This window comes from Excalfactoria chinensis, chromosome 8 (assembly GCF_039878825.1).
Source record: "Excalfactoria chinensis isolate bCotChi1 chromosome 8, bCotChi1.hap2, whole genome shotgun sequence".
Lineage (NCBI taxonomy): Eukaryota > Metazoa > Chordata > Aves > Galliformes > Phasianidae > Excalfactoria > Excalfactoria chinensis.
Window position 1 is genome coordinate 13,028,367 of NC_092832.1, and position 20,928 is coordinate 13,049,294.

The window sequence follows — 20,928 nt, forward strand, 5'->3', positions numbered from 1 at the left end:
TAAGAATGAACGGAAACATTCATGCTTACAGGCCCAACATTAGACTCTGGCTAAACAGATAAATAAACAAAAACAGAACACTCCAGACCTGTAACATCAGTTTGCAGGACTCTACTGCATGCCTTCTAAACCATGGAAGCTTTTCAGGAAATACAGTGAGATAAATATGTGTCAGGGTACGTCAAAATGCTCTTCAATATAAGAAATGAGTGTGAGAATGGAGGGACGAGGTGAAATCAAAAGAATGGGCACTTAATGTTAAAAGCAGCAGAAGGATGCTGCTGGGAAAACTTTCTGAAACAATTTGTTCATCAAATTTAGGATCATATCAAGTATTTTTTGTTGGATTTTTTTTGTATTTGTTTTGTTCTTTAAGTAAAATTGATATAAAAGTTGTTGTAAATATATATTAATGATATAAAAACATCCTAACAAAAGAAACAAAACAAAAAAGCCCTAACATTCAAGTACAAATCCTCCTCACCAAAACCAGTTTGCAACATTACAATGGAAATGAACCAGAAAACCAATTTGTTGTTCATGCAAAAACAGAAGAGAGAATGCAAATGTTTTGCTTCCCGGGCCTCCCAAATTTCTGATCTAGACTGAACTGAACTGCTTAAGTTAGGTTGGAGTATTGCTCCTTTCAGTACTGACGCCTAAATAAGTGATTACCTTCAGAAAAAATGCACACATTTTAAATAGGGAAGGGTGTATTTGCACTGAAGAAAGCTACACCTCACCACACCTCAAGATTAAAAAACATCTGAAATAACCACTACATGTCTCCTAATAATAACACAACATACAATGCACAAAAAGCGATTGTGAGAAAACTTCCAATTGTGCACAGCAGTTTGTTAGGTGAGGCAAGCCAATAATAACCTCTGAGTTCATGTATTATAAAATTCCACATGCAATAGAAAACTCCAAGTTTCTTCTTAACCATCTTTACCTAAGCTCTCTGATAAAACCAAAACTGGAAAACACAGTATTTTCTGTCCTTCCAGAAGTGACACAGCTTGTAACTTCATCTATGTTTTTCTTCATTAATACTGTCACTAGATCTTAGTCAACAGCTCTAGAATATTACTAGAAGAGATACTATTTTAACATACAACTAACATACTTCCAGACCCTCAGCCACTTGAGGAACCCTACAAGAGAAAACCACCTTTACAAAACAGCAAGTTGTCACCTTGCAGTTTGAACAAGGCTGCTCTCCCTCCCCCTGCACAAGCTGTGAGAGATTTTGTATGCAGTGGAAAGATATCGTCTGGGGACACTCCTCAGCAACAGAGATTAAAAGTATTCTGTGTGCTGAGATGTTGGACTTGTTAAGAACTAAGTACTTCAAAATACTACAGTGACGACCACATCAATTCAAATGAAGATATTTACTCCTCTTTCAGGCAAGGCTGTCACACTGTACGTTTTTCATCCAGCTGAATAAGTCAGACCTCATAGTGCTGCTCCTTTGCACATGCAGGTCAATGGAATGAAGTTTTATAATGCACCCTAATTCCTTCTCTCTATTCTGTAAGCTCAGGACTGTCCTTCTACCAGAATACCTGTAACTTAAGAACGTCTAGCTGTAGTTAACACCGCTGCATCAAGCTCCTCTCTGTGCCCTACACGGCAATTCACATTTGATGATGCAGACTACAATGTCTCCTTTTCCAGCCCTTTGCAAGTATCAGCTTCTCCTGCCAAGCTGCTTGCTTCCTGCAGGCTCTCTAGTCATGTACCTACCCTGCGAGGACACTGCACATCCCAGAGCTACTGGACAGAAACCCTCATTGTGAAAAAGAAAAACCAAGTTTCTGTCTGAAATGAAAAAAAAATAGTCTGCATTCTGGTTATAGAAGGACACTGCGATAATCTGATTTTCCTTGAAGCCATGTTGGTTCAAGCAGCACTTCATAAATTGTTCCTTAATCTGAACTTTTAGAAGGAAATATACCTAAGCCTTCCAACTTGGCTTAGTACTGCCTCTGTGGGCTGCCAGAACACTTTTCCTCTCTCAAAAAATAGCTAAGCTTCTGTTAAACACTGCATCAGTAGTAAAATAATTCTGCTGCCCAAAACGAACACAAGGGAATTAAAGTTGCTGTGTTGAAACTCTACTTGTTTTCTCACAAGGTGCACTCCAAAACTTACCAGTAATAATTCCTCTATGCACTAAAATGTCTTCTTCTTTCCCTCATTGTGAACGTACTTGTTTAGCATTCTCCTGTAAAGTAAAGCTAACAGAAACATGTACAAGCAGAAGTGCCTTTGTTTGGTTGTTTTTTTGAAATCAAATGCTCCCAGGGCCAGGCACTCTGCTTTATTCAGTCTGCTCTCAGATGGAAACATACAGACCACCTCAGGCTCCATAAGGCACTGATATCCTGCACAGGACACGGTGAACCTGGTCGAGCCCTGCACAGCAAGAGAAAAGCTGCCCTACAGGGAACCTTGGGCCAGCCCAAGTTACTTCTGTTCTGTTCTAAGCGTGGGGATTCAACAAAACCACATGGTTTAAAATGAGCTTATTTCTAAGTTACTTTCAGAGCAGTATTGCTTCTAACATTTACTTGACAAAGTCCAACATGAATCAAAATGAGAAATGCACATATGTGTTAATCCAAACCTACTTTGTAGCACTTCCAGAGACTACGTCATGGAATAAAGAATCCTTCTCAGATAACTGGGTAGGAAAAGAAGCAATGGATTTATACAGCTGCGCTTCCCTTAATTCTACCCCAAATATTTACACCACTGTGGCTAAGTTGATGAATAAAATGGAAAAGCAAGTCAAAAAGTTAAAAACAGTCAAATAATTAAACAGTAGCTGCCTAAGGAATCAACACTTACCAGAAAGCAAAAAAATAAATATTTCTTCAACCTGAGGTTTGCCAGCATCTTAATTTGGAGCTCGAGCTCCCAAAGCATTTTTCTCTTTTCCTTTAGTCCCACCATCCCCTCCCCCCAAATTGTGCCTGTACACTTGAAACCACAGTTCTCCTTTCCAACAAAATGGACAGCATTCACTGTAGCCGTGTCAACCCTGTGAACACACTGAATGGCTGCAACTGCAGGGCCAGGCACCAGTGGGTAATGCTGGCACCAAATTGCTTTGTGGCTTTCAGCTGTTTAAGGAAGAAGTGAGCAGTGATCAGCCTAAACGTAGGTATTTGAACGGGGACAGACTCCCGTCAGTTACAGCCAAAAGGCTGCCTGTAGGATCTTCAGCAGAAGACAAACACATCCTGCTTTATACCCACTGAACGGCATTCTTTTTCCCTAGATTTAAGAAACGTGCAGACATTGAATACATCTGCCCAGAAACTTTGCTTTTAAGGTATACATACAGCAAACTCCACATTTTCAACAGTAGCAGCCAGGTCTTGAGATCTCACATATTTCAGCTGCAGTGGGGTCCTTTCCAAAATGGCCTCTAACCTTACTGGCAGGCTGGAACCCCTGGCTGTTGCCAACTGTGTAACTGTAAAATACAACTTTGTTACAATAATCATTACTGCTACTGTTCAAAATAGGACCCTTGAAGGGATGGGATACTTTTGTTACAATGTTACTAAGGACCAAAGAAAGGCCATCACATAAACTGGTCTATCAACTGTACTGAAGTCTTTTAGGTGATTACCAAAGGGAAAAATGTGAAAACACAATCACCAAAAACATCTTCACCTTGGTGAACAACTTTCTGAAAACACAGGATTAGAATCAATGCACCTTGGCTCTTAATCACCCACTAACTAAACAGATTAAGCTTTAAAATACCAGGCATGTTCCTAAAGCAGCGGCACCTGAGAAGACATCTTTGTGCGTCATACCAGCATTGAAACTACGAGCACAAATAATTCCCAGTATTTCTAAACTTAACATCATTCAGATTTCCGCTCTACCCCATGTGCACACAGCTACCTGCTTTCACCAAAACACAACCCAACACAAAAGATATAGGATGAGACTTCCCATTGCTGACAATATCACTTAACTCTCATCTTTATGGCAATTCTATTCCTTAAGAGTCAAGACTCCCTGTTAGTTAGCTATCTAACTAGCTCTTCTGCAGCAACCTGCTTTTATTGTTGTTTTACTGCTTTTAGCACATTATCTTTTCTCTGTGCACAAAGTACTTCACAAATGATTTCCTCAGTTCACCACTTGAGAAAATATTACTTTAAAAGCAGCATTCATTCTACAGCTGCTCACTGCATGCAGCCTTCCCTAAATCACAGATGTCAGTAGTCTGCACTGCATCTCTTTAACAAGAGGTACAACTACAAGTGCGCTCATACTCTCCAAAACCCATTAGTAACATGTCCAGTCTGAGTACCACCTACCCATTATTATGATGAAAGCCTCACTAGCATAGTTTTGAACTATCATTGATGCTGGCATCCTCAGTATGGAAAACCCAGTGAAGACTCCATACTTTTCCTTTAAGGTAAGACTGAAAACAGTAAGAATAAGGAAATGGCCAATAAAATAGAGACAAGTTTAGGGAGTCAAAGGTAATTTTCTGCTAAGGTACGTAACTTTTTGGCAAATTAACTTATTTCCACAAGCTTCAGCAAGGATGATCAGCATTCAAACAAGCAATAGTGCAAGACCAGATGAACCTGCCCAAAGAACCAAACATCAACTAGGAAGCACACCTGCATACAGAAATATTACCAAAAGAGAGATTAAATATAACCTTGCTAAAGGATTGCACACTGATCATTGGAAGTTTTACCCAACAGTTAAAAATGCTTTGAGATGCTTCAGATACATTTACAGCAAACAAAACCTGAAATGTTATATGTAGGTTGCCCTGAAATTAATGCCTCCTGTTTATTTACTTCCATGAAAACTAAAATAGAGCACAATATCATGACTAGATAGTGTTTTGTAGCTGATAATTTGCACTATTTTTCAACACAGTCACCATCATTAGCTATGCATTTTCAGCAGCAGTGACAGGAACCTGCATGCTGTGCTTGTCAAAACCTGCACCAGCAGAGGTAAAGAAAGAACAAAACACCATACTCTATAAACGAAAACCGCAGCTGCATGTTCACAATGCAACACGTTTAAGCAGGAAAACGATCATATCTGCAAGTGGGACCCTACCCAGTTTGAAGCACTATCTGAAAACAGTAAACACACTAGATTTCCATAAAGAATTTCATGAAGAGTTTTTATTAAATAACATTTATGAATAGGTAATACTCAGAACACCCATGAAAGTTACCTGTTTCTGTAAAGCAAAAAACAACTTACTAGACAAAAAAGGTTATGAAAGGAGATGCAGAGCAAAACATATTTGCATTTTGATCAAGTTACTGATAGCAATTCTGCACAGACCAAGTCAGTTACTATTACTCAATAGCACCCACCACTGGCTACACACCAGAGCCATTCAAAGGAACCTGTAGCTGTGCTGGCCTGCATACAACACTCACTTGAATTAAAGAACCCACTGGTTCCATCTCTGCAAGATATCCAACTGATATTTCTGTACCACTGCACTCAAAAGAAGAACACACTATGGATGCAAGAATTAGCAAAGTTCAAGGCATATGGAATAGTCCAGAAGGTGAAACCCAATTACCCATCCTTGACTACGTAATAAATGCATTACAGACCTGTATAGGTGGCTAATATACAGATGTTAGTGAAGATGGTAGTAAATGTACAAAGGTTATAAGCGAAAGAGAAACTCACCAGTGGTGGTGCCTTAGCTGAGGAAGCTGGGGCAGTCCTCACTGAAGAGCAATCTCCGAGAGATGCTGCCTCAGTGAGGGTCAGCCCTTAAATGAGGTCTCAGAGGAGATGGAGTCGAGCTCCACCCCTTCTGGGAGCACAGCTACATCACTCTCACCTGTGCTCCCACAGCTGACCCCACACTTGCCTCAGCTGATTAATCAGAGGTTCAGGCTGTGATTACCAATCTCCCATACAAGACCCAAGTCTGAGAAGTACTGAAAGAGAGGTGATATTCGTGTGTTACCTGTAAAAAAAAGTTCTTGCAACATAAGTGTTACAAGAAGGCGCTAAGTGGAACCTATATAGTTCTGTGTTTACCCCCCACTAAGGATACATACAAGCAACAAACAGCCTCATGCTTTACTTATTATTGAGCTTAAGAATTTCCTATACTGTTGAAGACTTTAATCTAGAGAACCTATAATCCTGAATCACAGACACCAGGTGTCCAGCAGGACTACCTTAAAAGCTGTCTTGTTGGAGAAGAGTTGAAATGCAACAAGCTTGACTGCACATCACACAGACTTTCTGTAATGTAACTGAAATACCATCTAGCCAGTTCACACGCAAGCCAGCCATAAGTGTTTTTCTTTGCAAAGTGTAAAAAATTACTACCTTCTAGGGCAGGCAAAGATTATGAGCAGTTTTGCTTATATCATTTCTTGTTTTAATAGAGGACTGTTCTATAACAATATAATAGTGAAAAATCTCTAGTCTCGCTCAATGTCATCACATTATTACTAACTCCAGTTAGGATCCATATGCACCATTTGCCAGCATCTGCAACTGCCTGAGTAATGAAACAAAAAATCTGTAACTTCATTACCCGATTAGCATATATTAACAAACCATCAAAAGCTTTAAATGAAATGCCTCCAGAAAAAAAACAAGTTCAGATCAAGTATATCTAGCAACTAAAATACATGTCAGAATCAAGCTGCATCCTACAGAATTAGGAGTCTCTGATCTACACGGCGTATAACAGTGTGAAAAAATGCCTGGGGAGCATAGCCCCAAAAGACTATACAACACGAATCAGAACTTGGATCCCGTACTGCTCTTCGTTGTCTACTTCTGAAAGCAAAGGATGAAGGAAATGACTCACAAAACATACAGGGATCTCCTATAGGAAAGGGAAAGCTACAAAAAAGAAGTATATATATGCACACACACACACCCACACACACACCAACCCACAAACAAACAAATATTACTTAAAACTGCTTACTGCATACTCTTCTGGCGTAACCTTCAGAACATCAAATACCACTGCATCAAAGCTCTTCTTCAGTTCAGCTGAACCTTTGTCACTCAGGGATTCAGAACTGCTGCTCTTCTGCAGGAACAAACAAAAACACTGATGATATTTTGGTTTCCTTGTCTTTTCTGTTCTTATATTGCCATGAGCAAAATTTCTTTTTAAGCAGCGCTGTTGCACTTTTTTCCTGTTGGGCAAATTAACAATTAAAAAAGCCATACAACTTGCTTCCTCCTGACAAAGAGCACTGCAGTCAGAAACTCTCAAATTGGCTCCTGTGGACTTCAAAGGTGGTCCTGAACACACAAACCTTCTATTTCAAGGTGTAATTGAAGCGCTTCACTGGGAGATGAGTTAATAAGAATCAAAATCCAAATGTCAAACAAACAACAAATCAGTGAAGGAGAAAAAAGAGACAGCCCCAAAAGAATAGTTAATAAAGAGCAGCATCAATCTCTTACAAGCTTTGAAATTTACAAAAGTTGCACTATGAGCTGCATTACGTCTGCATTGAAGGCGCTTATAATAAGTAATTATGTATTTTTTTAACAATTAAAATTTGAAAGAGATAGAGTTACAGAAGCAAACTCTGTTCAATCATCACACTTTTTTTTCCCCATGGAGGATGAGATGTCACATCCAGATGTACACTTCCTGGACGTTTATTTCAGAGATGTACACATACAGCAAGCCGTCACTTTACTGCCCCACGCTTGCCTATGAAGTCCTGAAGGGCTAAACATGCTTGTGGCCTGGTTTCTTCTCACTTTAAGAAAGCTGTTGTAAAGTAAAGTCTTGATTAAAAATAGCAAGAAATAAGATGTGACATGGACAAAAACATCATGGAGGAGCACAGTTACCACAATCAATAACCTACTTTTCAATGCTTCTTCAGCAATGCTTGCCGTAAGCACACTGTAGTATCTACAAGTTTCAAGAATAGCAGAGCCTCAAACCAAGTGCCATCAGAGCTCCCATGTCAGTTTTGTTTATGCAGTGGAAATTTTTGAGAGAGAGAAACCTTGTACTGATGCAAAGAGCACTCACAATCTTGCTGGAGCTTCCAACTCTGCTGTGGCAAAGCACACTGAACACAAACCAAGTTTTAACTTGGAGACCTTGAGTACTCTTAACTACTCCTTGGAGGTTGAAAAGACATTGACCCACATATTGAAGGCACCTTCTGACAGACCTTGTAATTTTACTAATGTACATTTCAGATCATGGATATAAGTCATATACACAACAAATATCAATAAGCATTTGTGCCTGTTGTGGAAGCGAAGCTTCAGTGCACTTTCACTAACATTCTGTGTCATGTACACTGATGCTAGGAGAGGAAGGGAGACAGCACAGCATCACTGATGCAGCTAAACAGTTATTCTGCTCTCATCTCTTTTCCTCAGAACCTAACAAAGCAGGACTATATGGCCCTGCTATTAAAATAATGATTAAATATACATATAAAATAAGCTTTTTTTAAGGTTCAGATATTTATTCAAGGAAGTAACTGTTGTCAGGACTTAGTAGCTCTCATCACTAATGACCTCAGTGTTCTTGAGCATTGTGTCTTCTAAACAAAGTGAAAAAAAAAAGATATCTACTGTTGCAAAAATGGGTTTCCTAATTTGACAGAAGCACTAACAATAAAATAAAATATGCACTGGCAATAAAGCAACTGTCCTCTCTAAGCAGAAAGCTCAGGTTCTTACTGTACATCTGCACATGCCAAGGTATGTATTCAGTCACTCGAAAGAGAAACAACACACCTGGAAAGATCACTCACAGTAGACTGAGGGAAGATCTTAATATCCTTTCAGCCCAAGGTGCTTAAGGAAAAAAAACCAAAATTTACAGAAGGAGCGAACTGCAAGAAAACATGTCTCGCAAGCCCTCCATCAGCACTAACAATTTATGAAGCAGTCACAGCTCTCAGCAGTTCTGGCAAAAAAGCCCTCCAAGTTCTGGTACTGACTTCATTTTCCAGTCTCAATGAGTAGATGGTAAATGGAAAGCTACAGTAACTTCAAAGCAGGAGAAATAAATGTCAGACTGCCCCTACATACACACAACTACCTATCAAAGGGCAAGAACATTTCCCACAGGCCTTGCCAACCTAGCTTCAGCATTAAGAGCGTCTCTTAATGTTAAAATTCTCAAAGAAAAGCTCCCTTGTCTAGATGTTATGGAAGAGAGCACAGAAAAGGCAGTTACTGGCTATGGCAAGGCTGTCAGTGCTAGCTGATGCTTTCTGTTGGCACACAAAAATCAGAGGTTTAAGTTAATTACATCTAAACTGGGGTATATAAAACCAACACATCAAAAACTTCCCGTGCCAGATCTGTTGAAATAAAAAAATACTTTTTGGTGAATACAAAAAAAAAATATTAGTTTTTATGATATTAAGTAACCACAATGTTTTATAATCCTTACCTCTGAAGCAGTAGCTGCAATATTAACACTGCTTGACTGTCCGTTCATTAGGTCCATACTGCCCACAGCATTAATCTCCAGCCCTACATTTACAGCAGAAGGATCATCTCCAAGGCAACTGAATGATCATTCCTACAAAGAGCAAAAAGTCAATTAGAAACAATATTGCTCAAGCGTTTTAAGCAAGATTTAGCACTGGAAAAAAAATATCACAAAACAAGAAGTAATTCCAAAATGGCTATAGCACATTGAGGTCCAAACTTCAGACTCAAACACATATTCTGAAGTGATCCACTTAATATCTAAGACAAACAGCTGAAGGTTCCATTGCAGTCAGTCACTCAGTGCCAGCGTAGACTTTCACACCCTCTTCTGGATACCAGGTATCAATATGTAAACTTAACCTAACAAAGCTCAGCCTGCAGTATAGTTCACATACTATTCATCTGATTACCAACTTAAAGTACACTTAATCTATACTGTATATCTATTACTATATCTTATATAAAAGATGTTTACCACACAATTTCTTAGGAAATTATTGGATAATATACCTATTCACCACCTTCAATTGAAGATTAACCCATTAGAAGGTATTTCAGAGAACAAGCGGCATTTGCCTATCTCACCACAAGTGACTCATACTATAATTTAGAAGAAAAAAATCCACAAAACATAAAAAACCACCCCAAAAGACAGGAAAGAAAATTCCACACACTGATTTTTTGATGCATTCCTGCAAGGATGCGATTGTGTCTAGCTTTCATTCCTACAGAGAAACGGAAGCTACAAAATGAGTACGACTTGAATTAGACTATCTAATGTGTCTAAGAGTAACAATTGGCTTGGGTAATATTTCATGAGATGCTGGTGCCCCCTAGTGTGAAAGAGACTTATAAATCGGTTTTCATAGGTGCACATTTGTAACGAACGCGACTGTTCCTGAATGTATAATTTATAGAATCCACTTGAGTTTTGTAGTTTGACTCAGAACTGTTAGGCAGGTTGCAAACAAAAGGCAACGACAGGTAGGTGAATAATATCGAATGACAAAATCACTGCATCAAATATTTAAGACTTCTACAATAATGGAACAAAGAAAATAAAGTCATCTGTAAAGCTCTGTCTCCAAGCAGGCTAAACGGGTATGCCTTGCTGACAAGCCTGGAAGGCAAGAAACTGCAGTATTTAAATAATAAAATATCCTCAAAAAAGCAATAACTTTAAAATGTCATTGTAAGACTGCAATACACAAAGGAGGTCAACTGAAACAGAGAACCACACTGTGAATTCCAGCCAAACACTACAGCTGCTAGGTATTTCTGGGCAGTAACAGCCCTCAGCTGACCTACATCGTACTGTGCTTCAGCACAGCCATTCACAAGCTGGGGTTTTGAGGTTTTGTTTAAGAAACATTGATGGGATTATCTTTCACAACACAGAAAACGCTGCACTCTGCTTCAATGTTACATTCCCAGACCATAGACTATATTGAAGATTATGTTTCCTCCACTAAAAATAGCAGCTAAAACCAAAGTGCAGTGATGTGCATTATTCTAACAGTCCACGTGAAAGGCAAAATAACCACCTCCTGTTTGGCTTGTAACTGCTTTTATTGCTGTCATCCTTCCCTGTCCCAACTGCCTTTCAGGTTGCCTCATAGGTGTATTTCCAAACACTCAGCTCCCTGCTGCTTCTTTCCTACATACCTCTCACATACTGTTGCATCTTATTCTCTGCTCCAAACCTAACCCTTAAGAACATGCATTTATAATGACTAATTATAAGGAATATTAAAACTGCACATTTCATCATATTACAGAGCCTACAGATGTATCACACAAAGCCCACTTTAAACTAAGGACCACACATTTGATTGCTACCTCACAGATATTCCACTTGTTTTTCCTCAATGAGGGTAAGGAGTGAAAAATGAATGAGGGGAAGAGAAGAGCTTCTGGTAACCACAGAAAAGCAAAAACTAAGTTTTGTTTATTTGCTCCATGGAGGGAATTGGAGAGTGCTACTTGATTTCATTATGGCATAGCATAACTGGTACTTCCAAAGGAATCACACTCATTATAGAAGCCCGTGGAATTGGCAGTGCAATCTCAGATGAGAGAACTAATCCCACTATTAGTAACAAGGCTGAAGCCCAGTTTCCTGATGATTAATGCCACACAATCCATACACACTAAGATAAGCTCTAGCAGTCTTGCCTCCACCACCCCCACATTTCCTAGTGCAGTACCTTAAGCCTTGTCCTTGCTTCCTTACCACAACACCTCCAGCGTTCCACCTGCATCCTAAGTTACTACCAGATTTGCTTGCACCTGCCCATTCCATGAGCCAGATGGAAAAGCACTTACAGCTGTGCTGAAGGAACACAGCACAAGCTCATTCACTTAACAGCAGGATAAACAGAATAGATAAACATGGAAACAAGGTGAGAGAATTTCCATTGTACAGCTAGAGAATAGGGATGGTGCACATTGATTTGAATTCTTCTTTCTTAACCAGTCTGTGTTGGAACTTGCAGGAACTGTGTCTGCTAATCAAGCGTGGCTGAAATCAGCTGCTAAAATGAGAAGTGTCACCAGACAGGAAGGCAGAGAGAGCCACCACGTATGCTCCAAAAAGTAAATCTCTCTTCCTTTTTCAGTTGCCCCAACTATCCCATGCTAGGTCAGACAGTATGGGCTACAACCCACTTTGCAGCCAGAGCAGGAGGTAGAAACTAAAGCATACCTAGTGCACAGACTGAGCACAGAGCTCCAGAAGCCAGCTGCCCTCCTGCTGCCCTATGTCACAGCAGCCTCATGGAGTTACAGCCAGTGCTTTATCTTGTCTTCTGCCTCTGGTAATTTGTGCAATTTATGTTTAAGTTCACATAAAATCTACTGATGTTTTTCTTTTAAATGAGAAAATCGCTTACAAGAAGTCTGTATTAAAAAGAAGTGAGCAAAATAAAACATCTACCAACTAGGCCGCACTGTACATAACAACACCAGCCATGCAATCTTAATGTCAGAATGTGGCAGTAGGCATGAAATTATCTTTGAATATATTTACACATACTTCTTCCCACTTTATTAATAAATAGCAAAGGGGCAGAAATATCACTGAACTGCTATTAACTAGCACTTATCCACTTCAAAGTTCCAGAATTCACAACATTAAAGCTGTGCCTACAAAAGATAAATTTCATATGAAATCATACTCCTCCCATAACAATAACGGGTCTTGGCAACAATTTTGCCTGGTGTCTCATTGAAGGCAAACCAAAAGAAATCCTACCCTTGAAATAATTAATTATTTTGCTTGCTATCCTACCCTTCTGCTTAATGCTGCAGTGGATGGCAATATCACAAAGTGATTCACAGCGTGAAATGACATACCACACTGCAGTAGTGAATCACACAGTAGTTTTCAGTGTGTACTCAGTATATCCAGTTACAAAAAAAACCAAATTACATTGAGTAATTTGAACTTTCAGTATTTGTTCTCCTCAGTTTAATAAATGCCTGTGTTCACAAATACATTAAGAGTGGAACTGTTATTTATATGAAGCATGAAATGCTCAGAGACGTATTTAAGCCAGTCTAAAGCCCGGGCTATTTGATACCCTGCAAGGAATCTTCCCACCTATTCATGCTATACGTACCATATTTTAAAAAGTAACCCAAAAATACTGAAGATCTATCACATCCAAAGAAGGAAAATGTCTACACTAAGCAGGCACTGCTACCTTCAGTCTCGGTTATTCTGTAGACTCACCCAGGGCAGCATTTGATGATCACTCAGTTACAGGAAGGTGCCTAACAAGATGCCTAACCTCAGGTCCCTTCCAGTGTAGGATCCAGAGCTACCTCTTGTAAAAGCTCTGGTAAAATATTAACTAGAAAACATACTGTCCAAACAACACTTTAAAAGAAAAATCTAACATTACATTAAAGAATTGTCTGTTAAGGTCAGCATTCAGAACAGTACAACAGCTTTGAGGAAGCATATCCACATGGCAGTGTAATGAATAACTCAAGAGACAGGATGACCAACATTTTTGACTGTATTATTCATAATGGCAGTATGAAACATCACTGTTTTGTTCACAGACTCCCATGAAGGAAAAAAGAAATGCCCTGTGCACGGCTTACGTACACTGAACGTAGGGCCACTACCAAGGACTTGAGGACCAAAGCACTGCAGAACCCTAAGATCCGTTCCATATGAGATCAGGAGCTTAAGTTGATTGTATGGAAACTCTCAATAGTATTTTTGATACAATACAGAAAAAAAGCTAGCTCTTCCTAAACAAGGACTCTTCACTGTCTTCAATTCCCTATGAGCACAGTACAGCCTAGCTAGATTTAACCACTCCATAACATACCCTCAAGATGCTCTGATGAAATCTTGTGGCCACTCTGGATCTGAGCTCTTAGTTATAATAGTGTTTTTTACAATATTGCTTGGCACTTTTTAAAGTCACATTCATTTTTACCAATAAACACAGGACAGACTTCAATGAAACAAACACAAGTTCCTCAAGTTCTTCTTTCACACCCACCTCATACGTGCAACTCAAAAACAAAATCTCTCTGCTAAAAGGTCACAAACAGTACAACCTATGCAAATCCAACAACACTACAAACACAGAAGAATTAAAATACTGCTATTTTAATGCACTCTCCAGATACTTTTCCCATTACAAATACGTGAAATACCTTTCAGTCTTTTTAAGACAAACATGGATTATAGTTCCCATAAGATCATCACAGAAACATTGTGACTCACTCAGGCAATGTGCTGCACCTTGAACAGGAAGCAGTACAAAGAATCCTGCTGACTCAACCCTACTCAGTACAAATGCCTTACGTACTAAGGCACCTCCTGCTATCCATACCAAGGTGGCAGGTGGAGGTTCTGAATATCCTGCTGCATGGCAGTGCTGCCTGCAAGCAGCTGCACAGCCAACTTAACTCTGCCTGCAAGTGGTTCAAGTCAGCCTGGGGGCACACAGGAACCAAGGAAGTACAAAGTACACTGGCACACAGTCCATGTCACCACAGGATACCAGAACTGGCACCTGTTGCCTGCAGGGTGAAGGCTGATCACACTGCTTTTCCTTTCAATTTGTTGCACACAGTCCTCAGCACACCTAGAAGACCTGCGTATGTAAGGACTGTGGTTAGTGAAGGAACCCTTTATCAAACAGGAAAGAAATATCACTTATTTACTAGGCTGTATGTATCTGCCTTGTAACAGGAAAGATTCTGGAAGCAGCAGAAGTCTGCACTGTGATAATGAGAGTCACAGAATGGCTTGGAAGCCCCTTACACGTTTAAATTCTGTTCACAGCAAGAATGGTTCTATTAAGAGCTAGTAAAAGTATGAAAGCTGGTGAGTAGAAACATACATAGTAGAGGTGAAATAAAAGCTCAAGCAACTCAATATAACCACACAATCCTATAAGAAATTTTCACTGAAATGCTCAAATCCCAGACCTGAAACTTCACATACTAATAAGTCTCCAGTCAGACATATGAATCTTGGCAAAGCATTTGATAAGCTGACACAGCTGGCAAGGACTAAGATAAGGGACCCCAGTAGAAGACAGTCAAGTAGATAACAACATGACAAAATCTGAGATACAGAGCATAATTTTGAAGATAATATTAGACTAGGAAGAGATTACTAACAGTTATTCAATACCCAACACCAGTAAAAGTAGAATGATTTAACACTGGGAAATAGTGGAAAGCAGAATAATATAAGGAGGAATAAAGCCATCTGGTGGACAAGAAAATGAAATTCAATCATTACAGGGTAATCCCTGTAAAGTTTCTGCTACAAGTCTCAGCATATCACTTGGAAATGACTAATGCTCGCATTAGTTTAGTCAAACACTACTCCAGTGTATTTCATGAGACTGACTGCTGTACTCCGTGTAGCTCTGGTCACTCAGCTTCTAAAAGATTTAAACCCAAATACGTGATGCAGGGAAAGGGTTCCACATTGATGGAAGATTCCATTAGAGAAGAGGAAACGGAAGCCTCAGCTTGCTTACGCTAATAAAGCTGAACCCTGCAAGAGGATACACTCACTATGTACATGTAACAGCAGGATAAAGCAAAAGAGCATGAGAAAAAAAAATGTGTAAATTTATGCTTAGAGTCAGAATAAAACAACCAGGTTCTTGAAATGTGTCTGGAAAACAGTATTAGAAGAGGAAAAAAACACCCGTTGCTGTTTCAGTTGATACCAGACTCCTTCCTGAAAGAAATTATGCAATGCAGCACCTGCAAGAGCAGTACAGCTAAACCAGTAACAGACTCCTTTCTTCAGTGTTTCGTCTGGGCCCACTGCAACTCAAAGCACCCCTACCCTCCTCATATAACTCAGCTGCTCCACGGTATGTCACACATGCACTCTTATCCTAAGCAGCTGCTCCACAACAGTCAGGGTGGTATCAGCTGTTTAAGCTCCAGCACAGATGAAATAAAAATCTATAGAACAGCAACAAATTTTTAAAAGTATGTATATTTTTATTAGGTTTTCCACTTACAATTAAGTTTTTTAAAACAATGCTTTATTCAGATATGGTCCTTAACTTAGATTCCTCTCTCCCTACGAAGGGTTTTAGCCTTTGGACAAGCAAACAAGTGCAATTCTCCTTTTTTAAACAAACACCATCTACAGAGCGTTTTACCTTCATGCATGCACTCACATTCCGGACAACAAAATCATCACTTAGATCAAGGGGAAAAAAAAAGATAAAAAGAAATAACATGAAGGAAATACACATTAAGGTGCTGTCAAAACTCAATTCAGTTTAACTCAGTTTACAACTACCAAGACCACCAAGTACCCTCTGTAGGGCTTCAGGAAGGACACTGCATAAAGGAGTGTTCATTCCTTTGAGTTTGGCTATTATTTTAGAGCTGCTGTCAGCACAGCCTAACATCTCAAGTTATGATGCACAGTGTGTTTTCCTCACATACCCCGAGAGGGCAAGCATTAGGGAAACAACTAGCGTAAGCATGGAAAGCACAACAAGTATATAAAGGTTTCACCTTCTTCCATATTCCCCTCCAGAATGCAAGCCCACTGATAGCCCAGCCTGCTTCAGAAACACTTCCTCAAACATATGAAGAAGGAATTCAGGTTTGTTCATTCAGGAGAAGAATACCCAAACAAACAGAACAGGAGAAATCATATCCCAAAAACTAAGGACCTAAGCATGGAGTATTGCATAAAACTAAGCATCAGCCATGCACACAAAGAAAACTCACTTTTCCATGCAGCTCTTTGAATGAGCTTCTCTAAAACAGCATGTGCTGCAAACAAAATTGGCAAGAGCCACATGAACGCAACCCAACCATTCCAGGGCCAGGCTTTCAGCAAGACAGAGATGAGAAAGCACTCGACTGCTGCCGAGTGCAAGTTTACAAGCCTGCAAAATTCAAGTCCTGGGATATACATCTGCCTCATCTACACACTATTTGTATGATGGGACAAAAAGACAGGCTTCACATCTATAGGAAAGGAGACAGAAGTACTCTCACTGAATATCTTACACTATAACTGATGAGGAAGAAAATACTGGTGAGGGAACATTACACCGTATTTTATGTCAAGCTGTTAATAGATAAAGAGAATCATACTTGGACAAGAAATCCAACATCTCAACCTGCTTCGAATTCAGCTTCCAGGGAGATGAGTAAAGTCCTTACCAGTAACACTTGAGATGACATTTTAACAGTTTTCTCTATAACATCATGCATCTATGTGGGAATTTGTATAGCTGCTACAGAAATGGTGCTAATAGGAAATAATCTGACAGCTTCTCAATTGCCTGCATTTGGCACGATGAACATTATGTGGAAATACAACAGACATTTGGGGAAGGGAGCTGAATTTTCTGTACCAGCAACTTCTGCCTGTGTCATTATCCCCTGCATTTGTCTATGAAAATTTGACAGTTTTTTCCAGCTTCTATAAGCAAACAATACACAAATAGTTGCTTACCCATCCAAGCAGGCACCTCTTCTGCACTTACCACTCCTCTTGGAAGAAACCCAGTAAACCAAGCAACTGATAAGCAAGTGTAGAAAGACTCAAACATCAACCATTAATGCTGAATACTTTTCCTCACCTCAGAGCAGCCAGTAACTACTGAGTATCAAAGCATCTGCTTGAGAAAAGTAAAACATGATACAGAAACTGAGCGAATCCAAGTTAATGCACACACACGCAGGACTTCAATAAAGCAAACAGATGCTACCGACTGATACTGGAAACCAAGCATGTGTTCATTTCAACTGCTGTGATTTAGAGTAAACACTTTCATGAAGGAGGATCATATTATTATTGTACGTTATCAGACCTCATCATCAAAACAAATTTACACTAGACTGGAGGAAAACCTCATCTCTTTGGAGACTCGAGGCAGATAGGAATTTATTTGGAAACATGAAGTTCTGGTATAACCACCTCATTTCTTGTGCACTAGCGCAGCTGAAGCACCAGAAAAAAAACCTAAAAGCAATTTTAGGTATATGGAAAGTACAAATGAGAGCCCTGCTGGAGCGACTTCTGAGCCATCTATCTACATTATTGATGAAAGGGTTTGCTTTAAAGAAGGAATGACATCATAAATATCTACACAGTTCGTAGAACCTGTATAATTGATGTAGACTGCAGTGTATTCCAGAAGGCATCAAAAAGGCATTGAGATATAAAACAAGCATTAATTTGAAAAGTAAAGCTGGCAAAGTGCAGGAACCAACTAAACAGAAATATTTGTACACCTCTAACAGCAACGAAGGCAAACCTCAAAGTTCTGGCTGCAAAACAGGGAAAAATATTGCAGGAGAAAGATAAATAATTGTTATTTACAGCACATGTGTCAACTTTAAACTGAGCAGGAAGCAGGGAAATCAAGTAATTTCCTAACATACTTCCTACACAGGTAGAAGTGTGTTGTTTTATGAGCCATGCTTGAAAAGAACATAAAAACCATTAGCTGCTGAAGGTGCACACATCCTTTTGCTCTGTACGGGATTGTATGACAATATGATCAACAAACCAGGAAAGCAGAACACAAGTCTGGACTCAGTTTACTGGCATTACAGAACTAAATGCAAAAGATGCATACATATATACAAGGCTGACTGGCCCGCGTGGTTTGTCGGCACCTGAAGTAAGCAAGGAAATTCCTACAGTTTAAATATGCCTCCAAGCACGTCACAAGCAGTGACAGCAGAACAACATTTGCTGGTCTTCTCAGCACGTTGGGAGTCAACCCCAGATAATTTATCCCACGCACAAAGACTGCTCCAGCATGCTTTCAATACAGTGTATCATGAAGGATTTTTAGGATTAGTCCTGCACCATAAGCTCAGTACAGTATGCTCGCAAGTGACATTCTGTGCAAATGCTACTTGGAGTCTGAAATATTCAAGGGGATGATTGGATAATTACTACTCAAACATACGCTTCAGCTTAAGACAGGCAGCTGTGCCCATTTCTGCCAAATTAATGCATGCATAAAGAACTGATTCAGTTACAGAGACGCGCAAGCTGGAAACCTGGATTCAGAAGGAATGACAAGACAGACTAGACAATACAATTTTGGTACAAGTTTGGAGGAGAACAGTGCTTTGAATGGAAATACACTGTTTCACAGCAAATAAAACTTCCTTCTAGAGGAAAACATGCTGTTCAACTAAAAAACAGGGTTACATTCATCTTTGTGTTAGACTTTCTAGCTCGTAAAAGGTAAATCCTGGATGCTACAGTGCATGGAAGTTCACCCTAGGAGACGGCAGGGTATTACAGTTACAAGCACAAATAGCATTCTTATATGACCATTCTGTGAAGCTGACAGCATCTTCACAAAGCCCAGTCTGACATCCTCCAAAATAAAGGAACCTACTAGGAGTCACTATGTCAGCTGCTATTAAAAATTGAAGATCTTAGCACACTAATTAGTTAACATTTTGCTTGCCTTTCCAGGATCTTCAAGCCTGCACAGAGGTAAAATAAAGGAATAGTGTAGATGTTGGGGGACATCATAATTAGATGAAAACACAAATCATCAGATCCTAAAGCATTTTTCATGTAAGCTCTTTTATTCTCTGGCAACTTGTGGCAGGAAAGCTTGCAAGAGCTCTTTCCAAAAACATTTCACACAACTCTTCCTCCTCGCCTTCACTGAGGGGTCCAGACTAATTAACAGCACTTGTTTTAGTCATAAGCAATGGAAATTAGACACTCCAGAAAAGAAATGAAAGCTAATTCTTGACTTGACCTAAATGAAAAAACATTTCTTGAGATCCAGTCACACACTGTATTAAATACTTGACAGTTAAAAAATAATAATAATAATAAATACAAGTTTAAAAACTTAGCAAAGATTTAATCAACCAAAGAAACACAGAGCTTGGTCAAGACAAGCATTTTTTCCTACCACAAGATTCACCTGGACAGAGGATGAGAAGGAAGGAAAACCCTACCCCCTTTGAGAAAAGCTTTCATAGCGTTTTAACACTGTAACGCTTCATATCAGTACTATGAAAGATTCAACTGATACTGCTCAAATTCTGGAAATATGAACTGCAAATAGTCTGAGGAAAAAAAATAAATGAAGAAATAAAGATCAGGTACCTTTTCTACAGTTACAAAAATGCTTTATTTAAACAAGGATGTTTCATTTCTGTCTAAAGCCAAGATGATCCGTTTTAGGGACTCTTTCCCTACCTGAAGCTTTTCCTGTTAGTGTGAATTAACGGCTTGCTACTTATACAAGCTAGCAATTTGTTCTTCCATTTGGTGCTATAAATGAGTTGCCTTTCACCTGATGGCCAAAAAAGTCAGCATCTTGGTAGCAGTATGAGCACACTCCATACCTGAATTTCAGATTCAGCTTGCCAGTCTGAGAAGGCTCATTCTCATCATGTTATCAAAACAAAAATGAGAGCCAATCACCTCAAAGGGAATATTAATATCTCAGAAAACTGCTAGCCACAGTAAGGTCTGAGTGGTTTTGGCAGGTACTACACTTTGGACACAGCTTCACCACTTAAAAGCTAAGAGATTGCAATAAGTCACACCAACTTATCATCCATCGCCTCAGAGACCACAGAGGGAAAACCACCTCAGCATGAAGAACAGAAATGCAGCCACCAGTTTAAACACAGCATTCACACGATGATTTGCAAAGCAGCTTTGTTATCTATTTTTTTCACCAAGAGCAAAACAGGGTTTTGCAGCAGAGCTGTGCATGGCATTGCTAATAAATCACTACATCTGACAAAGCTGGCAGGCAGCAGCCAGTAGAGCTGTTTCACCACACAGACTGGCACATCAGCCCACTTCCTCATCACTGAGGAACAAAGCAAACTCAGCATCTGTTCACTCTTGGGTCCCAGCTGCGTGCTGAACCCAGCCCCATTCTGAAACAATGAGCACAATTTGCA

General features: G+C 39.5%; 1 protein-coding gene across 9 annotated transcripts in view; it reads right to left on the minus strand.

The window, feature by feature from the left end:
* Positions 1-20,928, minus strand: part of RALGPS2 (Ral GEF with PH domain and SH3 binding motif 2) — a 126,470-nt gene that overhangs the window by 72,351 nt on the left and 33,191 nt on the right. For all 9 annotated transcript variants that reach the window (XM_072343896.1, XM_072343892.1, XM_072343895.1 and 6 more), the window contains exons 3-4: positions 9,452-9,583; positions 6,989-7,096 (exon numbers count right to left, since the gene is read on the minus strand). In XM_072343896.1, coding sequence (XP_072199997.1) covers positions 6,989-7,096; positions 9,452-9,508 — 165 coding nt within the window. In that variant the 5' untranslated portion in view covers positions 9,509-9,583. The remainder of the gene's footprint in view (positions 1-6,988; positions 7,097-9,451; positions 9,584-20,928) is intronic.